This window comes from Trachemys scripta, chromosome 10, assembly GCF_013100865.1.
Source record: "Trachemys scripta elegans isolate TJP31775 chromosome 10, CAS_Tse_1.0, whole genome shotgun sequence".
Taxonomy (NCBI): Eukaryota; Metazoa; Chordata; order Testudines; family Emydidae; genus Trachemys; species Trachemys scripta.
Genome location: NC_048307.1, coordinates 9896335 through 9916740, shown reverse-complemented (window position 1 = coordinate 9916740; position 20406 = coordinate 9896335). Strand labels below are relative to the sequence as shown.

Here is a 20406-nt window from a genome sequence, read left to right as displayed (position 1 = left end):
GAGAATTTAGCGTTATGTTTTGAAGTACATTCAGGATTATATTGCCACATTTTAACTGATAAAAATTGATTGTATTATGCTTATGCAATAAAATTAAGCTTATGCCCATTAGCCAGCCTTGTTCTCTCCATGTTTAAAATGCATTAATTAAGATGTAGATGTTGATTTTCTATAAAGAATTCCAAAGATAAATTATACCATAAATCATGATTTCCAGCATACCAAAGATTTTATTTTTTTCTGGTCAAGTTTTCCCCCTCCCTCCCCCCGCATCATTTTTCTTCTTGTAATAGGTATTTTTGGACTAGAATGATTTATTCTAGTTTCAGAACATTCATAAAAAGAAATGAAAAAAAAATTGGTTATCCACATTTCTAAAACTTTTGTAAATACTCCTAAGTGTTTGCTTGGGTTTCTTAGAAGTTTACTAGAGTGAGAATTATAAATGAAACCCTGTGTTTGTAGGGTCCATGCTCCTTTTCTGTTAGTAAATTCTCAGTGCTGTAGCAAGTGACAGTTCCCACAAGGCAGATTTTCCAGTTCCTAAAAGGCCCTCTGAACTCAGGATGAAATCCTGGCATCACTGAAATCAATGGCACCAGGATTTCACCATTAAAGAAAAAGATGATGTCCAACAAAATCCAAAATAGGAGTATGCTGCAATGTGCAGGATACAGAAAATGTTTTACAACAACTTTTGTTGTTAGGAATGTGCTGTTAGGAATGGCTTGATATTTAACTATCATCTATCCTGCAGAACAATATTCGGTCACCTTCACATATATTCATTGTACTCTACGAACAACAAACTATTCCTAGTGGTATTGTACACACACACACATATATATATATGTATATACACACACACACACACACACCAATATAATACCAATAAGATTGAAGTATCAAAATTAAGGAGAAGAAAAAAAGGGGAGAGGATGATGCTTGATTTACCCCTCATGTCAAAATACCATGCAGGAGGGTATTATAATCCGTCAATGAGTTGTTCATAACTTTCTAACATCAAACTAAGTGTAAAAGATGTTTCAAACACTTTTCTCCTATAATAGGAAATCTCTGACAAATATATTATAAAAATAATAAGGAAATATACCGGAAGGCAGGAATTTTAATTTAAGAAATAAGCTTTTCTAATGTAGGGTGACCAGATGTCCTGATTTTATAGGGACAGCCCCAATATTTGGGGCTTTTTCTTATATAGGCTCCTATTACCCACCACCCCCGTCCCGATTTTTCACACTTGCTATCTGGTCAGCCTATTTTAATGTGAGCCATAAATATGCAAAACACTACACAGGGAAGCTATGAATAGGACTATACATATATCACAGGACTCCAGTGACATGACAGGTTTCATCAGAGTTTTTGATAAGAGGTTTATGAGTGTAACAGGGTGGGACTCATCACCGTGGCACCGCCTGCTGGTGATCCTGGGAATTATCTCTCGGTTCTTCCAGTCCACCTTCAGCTAGTGGTGTCATGCCTGCCATCACTGTTGTTGCCACTCTTTGGACCCAATCGCTCCCCGGACCGCAGCGTCTTCTTATGGGCACAGCCCTCCAGCTGTGCCCCATTCTGCTTTCTCCCTCCTTCTAGGGGGGCCAACAGTCCTTAGTCCCACCCCTTGCCTCAGCGGCCAACTGCACTCCCTCACTTCAGGGGCAAACTGCAATCTGGATACTGGCCACTCTCCTCATTGGCAAGTGGAGTGCAAGGGAAAGGGACCCAGGCCTGCCCACTACTCTGTGTCCCAACCAGGGAACCTATAGCCGGCAGCCACCTACTGCCCTCCTCCAATCTGCTGCCTATTTTCCCTGGGCCACTTCCCCCGTAGCCCTAGCACCCTCTCAGCCCTTGTAGCAAGGCCCCAGCCTGGCAGTGGTCAGCCAGCAGCTCACCCTCACACTCTGCTGCCCCTGCCCAGCACTGCTCTATCTAGGGTGCTTCTTCAGGTAGCCAGTCCTCCTCCCTTACTTTCCAGAGAGAAACTCCCCTCTGCTCCCCTCAGCCCTTTATATATGGCCCTCACGGCCCTGATTGGCTGCTCCAGCTTCCCCCATTGGTGGGCTCAGTAAGCCCTTTCCTGATTACTGGATTCTGCTCAGCTTCCCTGGTGCTGCTTTTAACCCCTTCTTCTCCCTGTGTGGGGCAGCCACCCCACCACAATGAGGGATAATATTTCCTAAGCAATGTGTTATACAGCTGTAATGCTATCAAAACATTCTCATGAATTTCCAAACCAGAGGTGGGCAAACTATGACTCGCGGGCCGGACCCTCCTTCCCGGCCCCTGAGCTCCTGCCCCGGGAGGCTAGCCCCTGGCCCCTGCCCTGCTGTTTCCGCTCCCCTGCAGCCTCAGCTCATTGCGCAGCAGGTGCAATGCTCTGGGCGGTGGGCTGTGAGCTACTGCGGCAGTGCAGCTGCAGAGCCGAGGCCTAACCTGGTGCTCTGTGCTGCGCAGTGGCGACGGCGTGGCTGGCTCCAGCGAGGCACCGTGGCTGTAGCGCCGCCAGCCAACGGTGCTCCAGGCAGCGTGGTAGGGGGCAGGGAGTGGGGGGGGTTGGATAGAGGGCAGGGAAGTTCGAGGGGTGGTCAGGGGGTGGGGGTGTGAATAGGGGTCGGGGCAGTCAGAGGGTGGGGAACAGGGGGATTGAATGCGGGAGGGATCCTGGGGGGGCAGTCAGGAATGAGAGGAGGGGTTGGATGGGGCAGCGGGGGGCAGTCAGGGGCAGGGGTTCCGGGGGCAGTCAGCGGACAGGGAGAAGGGGTGGTTGGATGGGGCAGGAGTCCCGGGGGGGCAGTCAGGAAGGAGAGGGGGGGTTGGATGGGGCAGCAGGGGGGCCGTCAAGGGACAGGGAGTGGGGGAGGTGGATAGGGCAGGGGTTCTGGGGGGGTTGGATGGGGCAGGAGTCCTGGGGGGGGGGGAAGGGGGGGGGGCTGAGCCATGACCTCCTCCCCAACCGACCCTCCATACAATTTCTGAAACCCAATGCAGCCCTCAGGCCAAAAACTTTGCCTGCCCCTGCTCTAAACCATAAGAACTTTATAATGGCAAGAGATAGCATTGTAAGTCTTATAATGCATACTGGGGATTCTAATATATGGTAGGAATAATGTTCTACTTTCAGTGATAATTTAGAGCACCTCCGCATACATTCTGACCCCGAACTTGCTGGTTATGTATAATCCATGAGTAATGACATCAGAAGTCAGTTTATGGGTATAGAATTCTGGTGACATACAGTTACAGTGTATATAGAAGGGCGAAAAAGGGTAGTAAACGTGTAACAGAAATTTCAGGCCATACAGTCATCAAGGAATTTCGGTGACATAAGACTAAACAGAAGTGTGATGCTTGAATAGTTTATAATGTCATTCCTGAAATGCTTGGTTTATACCTTAATTTTCCTTTGTAGGGCCCTTCAGAGGAAATCCTCAGCTGGTATAAATTTGTCACAGCTCCACTGGCTTCTATGCAGCTGGGACTGTGTATACTAGCTGAAGATCTGCTCCCTTATAGTTAGCTGATTGTGAGTTTTATTAGTTTGGTGTGGGTCAGTTTCCACTAATGTTTTTATCTCCACTGAGTGTAGCTTCTGGTGGACAAATAATCGTTTGTGCTTTTTCAAATTTTCTGGTGGCTTGTCTTGCTTATGACATGATTTTGAAAAGCAGGGAGCAACCATAACTCTCGTTGGACGTAGGGAATTGGGGCTATTTCTCAGACTCAGGTTATTAATTTTCACTAGAAAATTCCCATTTGAACGTAATGAAAACAGTACTTTTAAAGCATCAAAAATAGTGGTGAAGAATTCCTCCCTTTATGGAATATAAACAAACATGGCCACCAATGGATAGATCTCTGAAAACATCTATTATCTGTGACATATATTATTTTTGCTAACTTTCAACGGGTTTTGGCAAATCTTGGTTGAATATGCATGTATTGTATGAATAGATACCGTAATAGGATGGAAAAAGCAAATGAGAAAAAATACTTTATTCCAGGGGATAATCTGTATTCCACAGGAGATTTCTTCATCATATATTTTTCAGAACAGTAAATGATATACAGAGGCAGTCACCATATTATGATTCCTCAATTAGAATTCCTATATATTCACATTATATCTTTGCTTGTCTACTTAGAGGGCTTGTTTGATTTTAAAGGGCTTAGGGAATTTCTTGGTGAAACCATTGATTGCCCTTACAGCCTTGGATAATTGAAAGAGATGTATTCACCTATCATCATCTAAGCTTCTGTCTCGGGTCTCTAGGAGAAGCTCATCAGTGGAATAATAAGCCACAAGAACTATTTCATACCCATTAAAGGAATCTCCACTAGAAAATGAGAAATAACCCAATTACCTTTCTCTTTAAGTCGCTGCTGGGCACCAAAATCATAAATCACACGTCCCTTTTCTCAGCACTGTTGTTATTTTCTGTGAATCATGAATGGCAACTAAAGGTTTCTAAATTCATCTCGTCTTCTCCTCCCCGTCATTCCACCCCACCCCTCAATCTATCTTCCCTGCTGACTTTGAACAGTGCCTACAGCTCCACCACAGAATGTGCAAGCTGAAGCTGTGAACTCCACGACCATCCAGTTCCTATGGAATCCTCCACCACAGCAATTTATCAATGGTATCAATCAGGGATACAAGGTAAACCAAAGTTTGGATCTAGGCAGTCTAACTTTCTTGGTACTGCATATAATTTTCTTGGGTCCAGATTGGAGAATTCCATGTATCTCCAGAGCCCTGCTGTATATCATAAGAGACAATGTCTTACATCAGAAGGAAGCTTATGTTAAACTAAGCGAGCTGTTGTCACTGCTAACATAACATCTGCTGACTATGTAAGCTCTCACTGAGAGAACAGGAACATTCGATTGGTTGCAAATCCTAATTCATTTGATGCTAGGGTAGAGATTTTCAAAGGCATAAATGGGAGTTAGGTGCCCAATAACTTGGACAGTCAGTGGGAATTGGGTGCATAAATGACCTTTGTGTCTTTGAAAGTCAACCCCTATATTTCTATCTGCTCTAAGGCAAAATTCCCACTGACCTCAGTGGGGCCAGGATTTCACCCTAAATATTTTTTTTCAGTTTCGCATATTTTAGATTTTCTCTTTTGTTCAGTCAGAAGCACTTAACACACTTAGTTCCAACTTTCAGTCCATCAATTTTGGAGACTTTTCTTGCATAGCTATTTATGTAAGTTGAAAATTCCTTAGCAACTGTATAAAATGACTAAAAGCCTGATATATACGTATCAACAGATAGTAAAAACTTTATTGAAACTGTCAAAACCCTATTTTCTTGGATTTCTTTAATTTCATTAGATTGCAACAGCTTTATAGTTCCTGCTTCTCCTGGGAATTCTGAATAGTATTATGTCGGGCATGGGGACAACATTTCTGCCACATTTACATCTACCACATAATTTTTTTCATGACTTATAAATTATTAATTGAAGTCAGGTATCTTTTCTTTTCAAAAGGGTTCCACCAATTACATCTTTCCCTGGCACTTTATAGGTCTGTTTCTTAAAGAAATCTTTAAGGCACCTAAATATAAATGTCCTGATTTTCAAAAGTGCTAAGTACCCAAAAACCCAGTGAAATCAGTGGGAGCCACAAGTGCTGAGTACCTATGTGAAAAAGGCGAATACAGTCCTAGATGCATCAGGAGAGGTATTTCCAGTAGAGACAGGGAAGAGTTATACAAGGCACTGGTGAGACCTCATCTGGAATACTGTGTTAAATTCTGGTCTCCCATGTTTAAAACAGATTAATTCAATCTGGAACAGGTGCAAAGAAGGGCTACTAGGATAATCGAAGGGCTGGAAAACCTACCTTATGAGAGGAGACTCAAAGAGCTTGGCTTGCTTAACCTAACCAAAAGAAGGCTGAGGGGAGATATGATTGCTCTCTACAGATATATCAGAGGGATAAATACCTGGGAGGGAGAGGGGTTATTTAAGTTAAGTGCCAATGTGGACACAAGAAAATTTACTATTAACAAGTTTAGGCTCGAAATTAGGCAAAGGTTTCTAACCATCAGAGGGGGGAAGCTGCGGAACAGCCTTCCAAGGAGAGCAGTGGGGCAAAATACCTAACTGGTTTCAAGACTGAACTTGATAAATTTATGGAAGGGATGATATGATGGGACTGCCTATGATGGCATGTGGCCCATCAACGAATGCCAGTAGCAAAAATCCTCAACTGCCAGAGACAGGACACTAGATGGGGAGAGCTCTGAGTTATTCTTTCCCAGGTATCTTCCTAGTGGGTCTTGCCCGCAAGCTCAGCATCTAACTGATCGCCATATTTGGGATCAGGAAGGAATTTTCCTTTAGGTCAGATTGGCAGAGACACTGAGTGGTTTTCGCCTTCCTCTGCAGCATGACTCACTTGCAGGTTTAAACTAGTGCAAATGGTGAATTCTCTGTAACTTGAAGTCTTTAAACCATAATATGAGGACTTCAGCAACTCAGCCAGAGGTTATGGGTCTATTGCAGGAGTTGGTGGGTAAGGTTCTATAGCCTGTAATCTACGGAGGTCAGATTAGATGATCAGGGTGGTCCCTTCTGACCTTAAAGTCTATGAGTCTATCAACAGGTTACTTTAAGTGCTTAAATATGGATATAGTAACCTAACTTTTGGCACCCAACTTGGAAAAACTGTGACTATTTATTTTCAAAATATGCTTTTTATTCTCTGTCGAGAGTTGATAGTAATGTACAAACCCATCCAGTGAACCCAATAACAGGATTATCTCAAGTTGCACAATGATAGAGTTTACAATTATTTTCACTGTATTGTTTTTTGTAATTGGACTAACAAGGTCTTGGCAATGAAGTGTATTGTGAATAGAAACAACTTTTCATGAATTTTAATCTATATTTAAATTTTCTCTATTCCAGCTCCTGGCATGGCCAGTGGCTGCACCGGAGTCTGTGACTGTGGTCACCATTGCTCCTGATTTTCATGGAGTTCACAGTGGCTGCATTTCCAACTTGAAGAAATTCACTGCTTATTACACATCAGTTCTATGTTTCACCACACCAGGGGATGGACCACAAAGCCCACCAGAGCTGCTGTGCACTCATGAAGATAGTGAGTATAGCGAAATCCAGCCAGAAATCACTGGCCGTGCCTGAAAACAGTTCTGCTAAAGGTGATGGCCAAAATTTTCAAACCTTGGTTCCTAAGATTAGGCTCCTAAATCCATATCTATTCACATAAAAGAAAGTGACCTGATTTTCAGAGGTGCCGAGCACCTGTAGTACCCACTGAAATCAATGGGAGCTGCAATTGCTTGGCACTTCAGAAAATCAGGCCACTAGAAATTAAAATATTTAAATACCCAAATATGGATTTAGGAGCCTAAATTTGTGAGGGTTTTTTTTTGTCAGTAAGTACATTGAAAATGTAATTACTTTATTTATTTGCATGCTGCAAACGTTTTATACAAATATTTTTTATGTTCAAGTATTTGGAAGGTGAGTTCATTATTCTGATCCTGTCCACCAAACCAGGCTCAAATCTGTACCAAAGGATGAAAATGAGTCTGGTAGTTCAGTGCAGAGATTATTTGCTGTGTCTCAAAACCCATACATTTTAGGCCAATTTGGTTCATGTAGAGGTGTCTATTCAAGAGAGGTTTAGGATTGATATGTCTGGAGGGATGGGGGGGAGTTGTTGCAGGTCAAGATTAAATTGCAGTGGCAAAGCTGTGTGAAGGAGGCTTGCACAATTGTCTGTCATCACTAATCTTAGCTCTGGGGAGTGTTTTTAATCCTCTTCCCCTCACTGAGCACTGTACTGACAGCCCAAAATTCAAAAGTAAGTTAGAAAAAGCTGCTTAATGTATCCAGGTTAGCTAGTGGTTTTAGAAATATTGTTTTGTCTTAATAACTGTTGGTTAGGCTAGTCATTGTTCCTTCAAAGAAGAGTCTGATCAAGAAGTAAGACTTCAAATGCTGGTCCAGTTGTCCATGAGAGAGTGTTGAAAGAACATAAAAGAAACTAGCTATTTATCCAGAGATTTTCTCGTTCATAGTCCATCTCCTCCGGGTGCTAGGAAGTGTGATATCTCTGTGCTCAAAGAGCAGATTTCCTGCTGCTAGAACTTAAAAACATTAGCAGATCACTGAAACAGCATTATAACCATCAGGAATCTATGAGTCAATAATTTAACCTCGTACGTGTTTACTGAAGCATTAAAGCTGGAAGACAAGGCGGAAAGAAGAACAGTTATTGTATTTGGCTAATACTGAATAGGTGGTGTGACTTTTTAAAGGTTTCAGAGTAGCAGCCGTGTTAGTCTGTATCCGCAAAAAGAACAGGAGTACTCCTGACTTTTTAAAGACTCTTCAGAAAATAATTTCCTTGGAGTTGCGATGGCTAAAAGGAGACCTAGCGTTAGGATATTTGTACATACTGTAAATCTGTGCCTTCAGAGGACAGATCCTCCAGGACGACAGCTTGGTTTATTTATATGGACTTCATTTCATATTTCACTGGACAGATCTGCATGGTGAAAAAAGATGTAGACTTTAAATCTAAAGAGAACATGATCCTTCCAGACCTCTGCTCACAGTTGGGTTACTTTCTGCCTTTCTTGACAACAATGCTTGGTGATTCTGAAAAAGAATTTGTTTGCTGATCAGTTGTAGATCAAACATGAACTGACATCCAATGAGAGACAGTCTTTGGTGGCTTAATGTAACCCATACCATCTTTTCAAAATTGTACAACAAAATTAAAATTGGACTGTAACTGCAGCGGCAAATTGGATGGCAACTTTGTGGGTAGGGAGATCCAAGCTAGGGATATAGATACCCACTCCTGAATACTGCATACTTGCTATTATTAGATATTCCTGGGATTCGTACCAGAGTAGCAGTTTTTTCTATAATGCTTTGACTACTGGCTATTGGAGAACAGTCTCAGAGGTTTCCCTCTCTGGGATTGCACAATTGCAAATGTGGCTATAGCCAGCCTACTGGCAGGCTTTCTTTTTTCATAGCGGGAAGGGAATGAGAAACTGCACAAAAGTGAAGAGGAAATAAAATAGAAATTTGTAGCCCAGAAATTGCCAATTGGTGTCAGCAGAGCTGGAGGACAGCATATTTGGGCAGGAATCCAGGTAACAAAAAGCACAGTGAATATAAAGTAAGCCAAAAGCTCCCTTTTCCAGTGCATCGATTGAAGAGAGAACAGCAAGTTGGATCAAAAATCAGTCAGGTTGTCTTCCTTGAAGATCAAAATTGAGGGAGGATGGTGTATTCTTGACAGTCATTCCAATTTATAGTCTCATTGCACACCAGGGAACTGAACATTTCAAGAGCCCTTGAGCTACACCATAAAAATCCTTTAAAAGTTTCACGAAGTTGTATACACTTTACAGAAGGTAGCTAGCATTTTACTGGAGATATTTTAGAGCTGTTTTGCAAGAATTTATCCAAGTGCTGATTGGATAACACTGACCTTGATTTGTGAAGTTAAAAGACCCTGCCCAAATTCTGCTGAAGCTGTTTCTGCAGATACAAGGGCTGAAAACTCAATCCCTGCAAAGGCACAGGAAAAGACTATAGTCTGCATGATATTGTTGAGGGATAACAGCAAACACAATTGCTTTTCCGGATCCAGCTAGCCTGATTGTTCTAATTAGGTTAGACCAAGAAGAGAGACAGAGAACAAGGTGTGTGTGAATCGCCTGCTGCCTCTTTAGTTCTCTGCACAGTGAGGATGAGGAGTGGATAAAATAATGTATGTGATGATAGCCAGATTGATTCTTAACACCTTGCATTCCCCCTCTCCCCTGCAGCTCTTACAGACGTCTCCTGCTGGTTTCCACTGACCCTGGCTCAGTGTTTTATTTCTTCCAGTGCTAACCTTGCCGCATGAATCGTATCAAAAGAAAATGGGGATCTCCTGTTAACAGATTTCCCTTTCTGATTGCCAGAGCCAGGAGCTGTGGGACACCTGAGTTTCACTGAGATTCTGGACACGTCTCTCAAGGTCAGCTGGCAGGAACCTGTAGAGAAAAATGGCATAATTACAGGCAAGTATCAGATGTTATCCTTTAAAATAAGGTGTTGGAATGTATCGTTGCAGTGAAAAAAAATGGCTGGATAATAGAAGATTTAGAGAGAGCTGCCGTCAAGAATGCACGCTTCCCACTTCCTCTTTAGGGTAATTGAAATGTCAACTAGAGCATGTTAGAGAAGGCACAGGTCCAGTTACTGCCAGTCCATGATTGTGGCCACTGAAAATTGTGGGCTCTCTGTATTAGAAATCAACTCCCCACAGAGTCTTCAAGCTTGTTAAATCTCCCGCCGGTTCCACCTGTGGTAATAGATTTCTGAAACTCTTTGAGACTCTGTTTAACCCTTGGTGCTAAGGATCAGGACCTCCTGATGCTGAATTTACAGCTGGGAAATCCTGATTGGTGGTGCTAAGAGGTTACAATTAAGATGAAATAACAAGTTAACAGAGTCCTTCACACTCTGATCAAGCAGTCTGGCTATGGGTCATTTGACAGAAAGACTGGAACAGTATTGCTAAATATAGAATATATTATAACAGCACAGATTTCATACTCACATGCTACTTCACCCTTTCCTGCTATATAGCCATATACTGTACGTCAACTTGGTTGGGACAAGCAGCCACTCATTTTTCTGTCAAGGGGAATACTTACCTGGGAAAGTTCATGCGACTTATCCACATTGGTAATATTGTCATCAGATGGAAAGCCTTAGAGAAAACAAACCGTGTAGAGGTCTGTTTCTCAAAGGAGGATGAATTTGGCTTCATTCCAGTTTTGAAAAAGCCTGAAAATTTCAAAATTCTCCTGTGACAGGGTATATAAACCCTACATTTGCGTGGAAGGAGATAAGGCTGCTTTGGGCTGGAGTGGCCCTGCCTCTCCGCATTGGCAAATGATGCTAAGACTGGAGCAGGAGTTAAAAGGAGGGGGCTCCACTCAGAAGGGGGCGACCTGGGGAAAGGAACAGGCTGTTGAGCTTTTCCAATCTCAAAAAGAGGGCGGAAAGCCAATAGAGCCTCTGCCCTTTCTGAAGGAGGCGCGGCTCTCTTGAGCTAAAAGGGGGGAAAGACTGAGACTTGCATTGAAGACCCAGTAAATGCTGAAGGAGACTATAATGTTCCCAGGGCCCTGTGAAGTAAGGAAGGCCCATATCCTGAAGGGAGCTGCCTACGGGGCTATTTCCCTGTTCTTTTCCTTCATACCTTTACTTGACCTTGTTTGCTTACTGCAGGCTATTTTGTTGTTTCTCCTGAGGCTGGGAGACAGCCAAGAGGCTTTGTCTGGTGGGTTGAATGCTGGCCCGCTAAAAGGACATACCCTTGCAGCCAAAATCTTCAAACCTGGGTGCCTAAAATTAGGCACCTGAATCCATATTTAAACACCCAAATAAGTGGCCTGGTATTCAGAGCTGCTAAGCGCAATCAGTTCCCACTGAAGTCATTGGGAACTGTAGGTAGGTTTGACACACATCGGGTTTTCGACAGAAATACCTGATCAAAAAAAGGACCCTGGCGGCTTCGGTCGGCACTGCTGACAAGGCAGTTAAAAGTCCGGTTGGTGGCACAGTGGGGGACCGGGGCTAAGGCAGGATCCCTGCCTGCCCTAGCTCCTCGCGACTCCCAGAAGCAGCCGCTATGTCCCTGCAGCCTCTCGATGCATGGGCGGCCATGGAGGCTCTGTACGCTGACCTCGCCCTGAGGACCATCTCCGCAGCTCCCATTGGCCGGGAACCATGAGCAATAGGAGCTGCGGGGGCAACGCCTGTGGGTACGAGGGCAGCGCACAGAGCCCACCCCCCCCAACCGCCCAACACCCTGCCCCAGCCCCCTCCTTTACCCCCAAACCCCTCATCCCTGGTGCCACCCCAGAGCCCATGCCCCCAGCCGGAGCCCTCACCCCCCCTGCACCCCAATACCCTGCCCCAGCCCTGAGACTTCTCCCACACCCTGAACCCCTCATCCGCGACCCCACCCCAGAGCTCTCACCCCCATCACGCACCCCAGCCCTGAGGGCACGAGGACAGCGCACAGAGCCTCCCCGGCTGCCCATGTGTCTAGGGGCTGCAGGGACCTGGCGGCCGCTTCCCAGGAGCCACGGTAAGCACCACCAGGACCCTGCACCCCAAACCCTCTCCCGCATCCCAACCCCCTACCCCAGCCCAGAGTCCCCTTCCGCACCCAAACTCCCTCCCAGAGCCCACACCCCCACAACTGCCCAACACCCTGCCCTAGCCCCCTCCTTCACTCCAAACCCCTCATCCCTGGCCCCACCCCAGCGCCCATGCCCCCAGCCGGAGCCCTCACACCCCCTTAACCCCAACACCCTGTTCAAGCCCAGAGCCCTCTCCCACACCCTGAACCCCTCATCCCTGGTCCCACCCCAGAGCCCTCACCCCCATCCCGCACCCCAGCCCCCGTCCCAGCCCAGTGAATGTGAGTGAGGGTGGGGGAGAGTGAACAGGGGGGGATGATGGAACGAGCAGGAGCGGGGCCTTGGGGAAGGCTGGGACGGGGTGTTCGGTTTTGTGCGATTAGAAAGTTGGCAACCCTAGCTGTAGGGTCTCAGCATATCTTAATAGAAGGGCACTTATTTAGGAAACTAAATATGGGTTTCGGTGCTTAATTTTAGGCACCCAGATTTGAAAATTTTGGACCATGACATTCTTTGAGGATAAACTTTAAAAATAAATATTTTCTCAAATATTTACCAGTTACATGTATTCAGTTGTAAACATGAATTCAAGTGAAGTATAAAAATAAAATGTGTAAAGAAACACTTTAGCCATATCATTTTCAACTGTAATCTCCTCACCTCTCATAAGGGTCAGCCACTTTCGCCAGTTTGCGTAGCTATGTTCAGTTTATCTAATTGCTCCAGTACTTTGAAGTAAATATGAGATTCTTCTTTAGTTCCTGTCATAAATGCTTCTGTGATAGTGGGGATTATTTCAAACAGCTGCCCTATTCTATCCCAGAGGTGAGTGCATTTTGGTATTGGGACAGGGGAGTGATTCCTGGTTGTCCTAATCTGATGTAGCCTGTCATTTCTGTTGCTGCTGTCACTGTAATATCTACCATAACATGCTAACTATGTGAAGTTTGTAAAGCGTTCTGGGTTCTTTTGGGGTGAAAGGTGCTATACAAATATAAGATAATATTATTATTACTATTGAATGGTTTCAGTGTTGCTTTGAAAATTCCCCCCAAATTAACACTGCAATTAGCAATCTGCCCTCTGCATAGCAGATCACAATACATTTGCTGCTTCAGAACTGCTCTGCTGGAAACAAGCTGCCATCTCCCAGAATGATTTGGAAACCTGATGGAGCGAGATGATAGGCTGTTTCATATACAGGGTAAATTGTTTTAGAAGAAAAGAACTGGAAAAAAAAAGCATTATTGTTTATGAGGAAATACAGGCAGGAAAAAACATGCCAGCCAAGGTTTATAACTTCCCCTTTTAGTGGTGTACATTGTGTTAAGGCTGGGAGAAAGGGATGGCAAAACCATTCATTTCCCTGAATAGCTCAAGGCCTTTATACAGCGCTGCTTGGAAATGTAAGAGTGCTTAGAAAGCCACTGCTTCATCACTTCTGCTCATTGATATCATTTACTATGGCTCCTTTTTAATTCTAGTGCAAGGAATGAGAGGAAAACACACGGGCATTGCAAGGCAGGCAGCCAGCCTGCTCTGCTAAACTGCCCATTGCTCTCCTTGTAAATTTCAGTATCTTCCTCTCTCCCTCAGTAAACTCTGATTTATGAGAGCCTGTATGTAGATGGACAGTTTGTGATTGGATGTACTGGTCTCTTGTAGAGAATTTACTCCAGATCAACAGAAAATTATTTCTGAAACTCCTCTGGTTGTTAGTTTTGGTTAGGCAGCAGTTTAGGGAGAAGGTGTAGTGCCAAAGCGTAAGGAAAACTCCGTGTTACCTTTTGTCTTCTCGCTTACACTCAAACCAGATGAAACAATTGCTGCCCAGGCCCGTTGGACTCCACTGCCCACATCCCTGGCATAGATTATGTCTGTAAAGCAGAGAGGGCATTTTTTCCAGCCACAAGTCCCAAAGTTCTGCCCATCTGTCAGTCACTGGTGCTTAAGTGCTATGTCTTTTGGATACTGTTTTTGGAGTTCCTTTCCTTCATTGCTGTGTTTGTTTGTTTTTATCTTGCCTGGTTTCACTAGGCTTTATTTGTGTGTGTGTGTGTATGTATTTTGGTTTGTGTTTTTATATGGATAGATTCTAATCATTTTATTATTGGAATTGCTGCCTCTGTTTTTGCTCTAGATTGGCATTGTAAATGATACATTTTGGTGTATTTTTCCTGGTGACTCTCTTTTCAGTAAATAAAAGCATCAATAATACATGCCTGATATGCAGCAAAACTGGATCTCTTTCCAAATACAGTATGGCTTTGGAGTAGTGATGGGCAACCCATAATATGTACCCAGGTGAATCCTCAAAATTTGGTGATTAGCCAAAGCTGCTCCTAAACCTACTACATCAGCAGAAGAAAGTTCACGTTGTTTAACTTGGAACAGGATATTGTCACTTGTCCTTTGGGCACAGATGGAGAGGAAAAACATTGCAAATACCTTATTTATCTTTTAGTTTAAAAAAAATCTTCAAATGTTTTATTTTGTTTGTGCATTATGGGTGAAATTCCCCCTTCCCCACACACAGCCTCAATAATCAGGATGCAGAGCAGGAATGGAGAAAATATCAGCCCTCTCCACAAATCATGGGGAGATTGTAGGTCTGCAGTGCAACTCCTCTCTGACCACTACCCCAGCTGTGAACTGCCCTTTGGCAGCTTCTAGGCTAAGAGTGGCTACTGATTGTGTGTCCCCATGCAGGAGTTTTGAGTCACAAGATCCTGCATAGCTGCAGTTTTCTAGTTCACCTCCCAATCCTTCCCTCCCCCCCATACTGGTCTATTTGGAGCAGCACAGAGTGCTCTCCTCTGAGGGGTGCAAGGGATGAAGAGGTTCCCTGTGAGATCACACTGCCCATAACCCCAACATTGGGCAGCAAAGAGTGGGGAGAGCCTTGCTCTTACTCTGTGTTGCTGTGACCTTCACCCTTTATTGATAGGTCAATAGACCCCTTGTTCAAAGTCTGCATACTCATAGACTTTAAGGTCAGAAGGGACCATCATGATCATCTAGTCTGATCTCCTGCACATTGCCAGCCGCAGAACAACACCCACCCACTACTGCTCTTAATGATTTTTTTTTTCCATTAACCATCTGTGCTACACAAAGTATGATTTCTCTGGGAAATAATACTGCTCGCTTCGTGAACGTTAATGAAACCCCACAACACCTCTGAGATAGAAGTAGATTATTATCATTCCCATTTTACTGATGGGGGAAACTCAGGCACTGAGTGCTTAAATCGCAGATCCAGGGTTAGCATTCAGGAAGTCCTGGTTCCCTCTCCAGTATCTAATTTGCTAGATCATGTTGCTTCTCTGAAGTAAACATTTCTGATTAAAATCACTGCATATTTTGTTATTTCAATTTGTAGGTATTAATCACTTATGTCGTTATCACTGAAAACAATGTGAGTTGTCCGAGTTCAGCATTGGGAGATGTTGAGGAAGGCACATGGTTGGAAGGCCTGCCTGTCCCTTGCCAGTGTGTGCCCAGTACAGTCAGAGGGGTTCCTTTCTTATACTCATTTGAATCACATCCGTTTCCTTTGATTTCGAGAGCTGCATGTATTTTTTTACCCTGAGCCAAATCACAGGGGCTGACACAGTAAGGTTCAAATGGGCTCAAGGGAGAATAAAGTTGTGACAGGTGTAGGAAGGGGCAGAGCAAGCAAAGAGAACGAGGAGGAGAGCGAACACATTCAGAGACAAAACTGAACAAATCAGGCTGTAGAAACTTTTGAAAGTTCCTGGAAGGCAAATGGATATAAAAGAGATAAGAAGGAAAAGTTTTAAAAGGCCGGTTCCAATAGAAGAATGAGGTGGAGGGTCAGGCTTTGTAGGGATGATAGGTCGGCTACACTAAGTTTTAAAGGACAGGGTAATGATTCACCTTGCCAAAAAGTCTGTGCAGCAGGAAGATCTGGGGAGTAGAGGTTTTTCGGTTTCTGTAAGAGTCCCACCGTGTTCCTGCAAGATCATTATCATCTGATTTGTAAGTATTTCTAGATCCTCAGCCTAGGTAAGGCGTCACCCTGGTAGTTGTGCATGGATTTTTCACTGAATTTTCCAACTACTTACTGGTGAGAAGAGTTTGAGTTTTTCAGTGTCTCTTCCTATTCATTTTTTAGAGTTCATAAATTGAAATCCCATCCTTCGGCGAAAGATTATTCCTGGGGTTCCTCAACCTTTTTATTGTGTATGCTACATACTGATAGAAGGCTCTTCCATGTAAGCCACTTCTCTTCTCCTTTGCAATTTCATGGTCACATGATATCCCAGTGACATCCACAATAATTTCTCATGTGGAAAAGTAGTACTGGAAAAGTATTTAAGTATTTTTAATTGGCCTTAATGCATTAAGTGTGTTTTCCTTTCTGTAAAAAGGTATCCATGCTGGAGGAGAGCCAGCAACATGACCCCCAGCTAACTCTCCACCGTCCACCAGCAGCAAGTGTTCCACCACAGTTTGTGAACTTCTGGATTATCATGCAAAGGAAGACAAAGAACACACCATTGTCACAACTCCTTGACTTCTGTGTAATTGTTTTCTAGGCTACCAGATCTCCTGGGAGGTGTACAGCAGGAATGAATCTCGTCTAGCTCGCACTCTGGCCAACACAACCCTTGAATACAAAATCACTGGGCTGTCGTCTCTCACCACCTACACTATTGAGGTGGCAGCTATGACTGCAAAAGGCACTGGGTTGGTCACCTCCTCTACCATTTCCTCTGGAGTGCCCCCAGGTTGGTAAAACTACAGAGAATGACCCAAAGTATACTGATTCCTGTGTGCGGCCATATTCCAGGAAACACTGGTTTCCTGAGTACGGTAATAATAATGCTTTTATTTCTAACGACGAAGGCACAGTACAACATAATTAAAGAAGTATAGAAGGGATGGAGAAATGAGAGGGAAAGGTAATAGATATTTATTATAGTATCTATCTGCATTTATAAATTAACATCAGATATGGGGCAAGCAGTGACCATTATTAAAAAAATCCCAAAACCCCACAACTTTTGGGGCAAGGGAGTTTAGATGCTTTTTAAAAACAAAGAAAGATTTTTCTATTTGTAAGGATTAGAACTGCAGTGCACTTGGACTGTAAGATATTTGTGTGATGCAAATAAAAAATATTTACAGAAGTGGGGAGTGTTGGCATGCGAGAGATCTTGTGAAAGAAGTAGTTCCACATTCTAGAGCTTAAGTTGCAATAGTGGGACCGCTAAAATGGAAGTGGCAACGTACAGCTACTTGTCAAGATGAGATTCAGGGGAGGAGGTCTCAAATGCAGTAACACTGTTTGACTTAGATCTGCTTTGAAAATCTAAATCACCTTGGCTATTGACTCCGAGGGGTCAGGTCTCTCTCTGGTGTTACCTAAGATTTTCATTTCCTGTAGAGGAGTGCATGCCCTGACTCCTTTTGTGCATTCCAATGTAGATGTGTCAGTAGGTTTAAACCAGTTCAGTGCAGTTCGCCTTCTTGCCAATCCTACAAATATATACCAATACATTTTGTCCCATTTTGGCAAGGTCATTTTACCAATCATACTTCCTGTGAGTGTGAAATATGAGTCAAGAAATATTGTGTGTTCCTGTATCCTCACAACACATGCCATAAAAGTCTTCTGTTTTAATTTTGCAGTTTTTTTACATAGTGCAACATTATGAATGATTACTTATTATAATAATAATACTTAGTACTTTGGTAGTGCAGTTGGAGTTTCCGTGCTGCTTGGAATACAATCTACAAAAAAATATATTTGGTCCAATTTTATCACCTTCTTGGGGTTTGGTAACTCAAATACCAACATAAAAAAACAAACTTCAGCCTAAGCTTTCTGCTTAAGCTTGGCTGATCATGGGATTTCTCTACAGAGACCTCTCTGTCCTATACCCCCATTTCTTCTGCCTAAAGAGTCACTCCCACCTAACTTATATCCAGCATGTAGTTAACAAACCGGATCTGCCACACTGAGTCAGCAGATACTGGTCAACATTTCTCTGCAGAGTTCCAGCACCTGCTAACTAGATAGGTTCTCAGAAATCCTTGCTACCCTATTCCAAGAACCTTCCATCTCATAGACTCGTAGACATTATGGTCAGAAGGGACCATCATGATCATCTAGTCTGGCTTGCACCTTGCAGGCTGCAGAATCTCACCCACCCACTCCTCTAATAGGCCCATAACCTCTGGCTGAGTACTGAAGTCCTCAAATCTTGATTTAAAGATTTCAAGTTACAGAGAATCCACCATTTACTCTAGTTCAAACCAGAAAGTGCCCCATGTCCCACAGTGCAGAAAAAGGCAGAGATCTTGTGGGTTTTTTGTCTATCTGACCCAGGGAAAAATTCCTTCCTGACCCCAAATATGGTGATCAGTTAGACCCTGAGCATGTGACCAAGACCCAACAGTCAGACACGAGGATCTCAGTCTCTTACTATCATTTATATATTAAACCTCTATACATCTCATGAGGTAGGTAAATATTATCTCCATTTTATAGATGGGAAACTGAAGCACAGAGAGTTTAAGTGATTTCCTTGAGGCCCCACAGCAATTCACTAGCAGAGCTGGGAATGGAGCCCAGATTTCCAGACCACCTTAACCATAGACCATGCCTCTTTTTTCTTATGTAACCTTTGTGGTGTGGTGTTAATCTAGATTCTAGGGTCCTCAAGACAGGGATATGTCATTTTATTAGTCTGTAAAATGCCATGCATACATATGGTGCAGTATAAATATATATGTCTGTGTGCAAAATTAAAGTATTCACTCTATTATAAGTGATATACTGTACTACTTGCTGAAATATTGAATGTCTACTTATTGATCTGCCTACTTGTACCCTAAATCCCAAAGTATTTCTACCCTTTTTAATTTGTTTTAATCTCTACAGAACTCCCCGGTGCTCCATCTAATCTGGTTATTTCTAACATCAGTCCTCGCTCTGCCACGCTTCAGTTCTGGCCCGGGTATGATGGGAAAACCTCCATCTCCAAGTGGATAGTAGAGGGGCAGGTATGTACATGACAGAAATATGTTGAGGTTTCTGATCAGTTAAGAGATCATCTGACTCTTCCACTGCTACTCAAATCACATTTTTGATCAGGTTCAGATTCAAGGTCTTGAACAAGTGACCAGTGGACTGATTGTTTTGGTGATGTTTGGTCTCTTGGAAGAGAAAGTAGAGGTTAAAACCCAAGAGAATTCAGAAGGGTTAGCCAAGAAATGGCAATGGAACAACCAGAGAAAGAAAGGGGACATCTGTATGTTTTAATTTTTGTGCACAGGCAGAACAAAAAGATCAAAGGAAACACAGGAGCAAACTGAACTTTTTCTTGAACGGTAAATATCTTAAGACCCACACATAATATATATCTGAGAGGTCTCATCCTTTGAATAATTCAGATGGATCTATATAAGAAGCTTTGTATGTGTTTTCAGGATAACATAAGATGGAACCTAAACTAAGCAAACTCTCTCTGTTTGAAGTCCAACATTTTTGAAAAATTTTAGTAAAGGAAACCTGATTTCAGATTCCTTTAGGTGAGTTTACAGACAAAGTACTATACCTTGGGTATTAGTTTATAGGCTACAAAGGGTAAGAACAGGATGAATTGCTTTATATAGTAAACTTCCAAACATTAATGAGGTTGTGTTATCATGTAATGAAATATGCCTGTGTTTCCTATCTAGCTCTTTAGATATGTATCGGGTGAATTCTCTTCCTCATTCGTTTTAAACAATATTCCTCCTGGTTTCTGTCATTATGCCTTGGAGGAAATGTACGTTTCTCAGTTCTCCTGACAGATGAGTTGTGCTTCTTCTTTTCTGCCGACGAATCTTTATAAACAATATAATCTGTTTTTAAAACCAAATGTTGGCTTTCTTCAATCAGCGTCACCACTTTCGATATGTTGATACAATTCATTCACTTGGTAATGAGATCATCGTGAATTAATTGGTACATTTTGGTCCATTGACATACACTTTATTGCATATTACAAAGTGAAATGGTGAAACCTACAATCTGATAGTTTGGCACATTCTGAGCAGGGTCTCTATCATGGAACACCACACGGATGTTGCTGGGAACTTGTTAATTCGTGAGCTACATTGGATCACAAAACATCATTGAAATAAAATGAATCTCAAAA

The 20406-nt window shown here is 43.0% G+C and overlaps 1 protein-coding gene across 2 annotated transcripts in view; it reads left to right on the top strand.

Annotated features, from left to right (window-relative positions):
- The window catches only part of SDK1 (sidekick cell adhesion molecule 1), a 646617-nt gene that overhangs the window by 501700 nt on the left and 124511 nt on the right, over positions 1-20406 (top strand). For both annotated transcript variants that reach the window (XM_034784003.1, XM_034784002.1), the window contains exons 18-22: positions 4569-4684; positions 6948-7140; positions 9995-10093; positions 16795-16986; positions 19146-19267. In XM_034784003.1, the coding sequence (XP_034639894.1) occupies positions 4569-4684; positions 6948-7140; positions 9995-10093; positions 16795-16986; positions 19146-19267 (722 nt within the window). The remainder of the gene's footprint in view (positions 1-4568; positions 4685-6947; positions 7141-9994; positions 10094-16794; positions 16987-19145; positions 19268-20406) is intronic.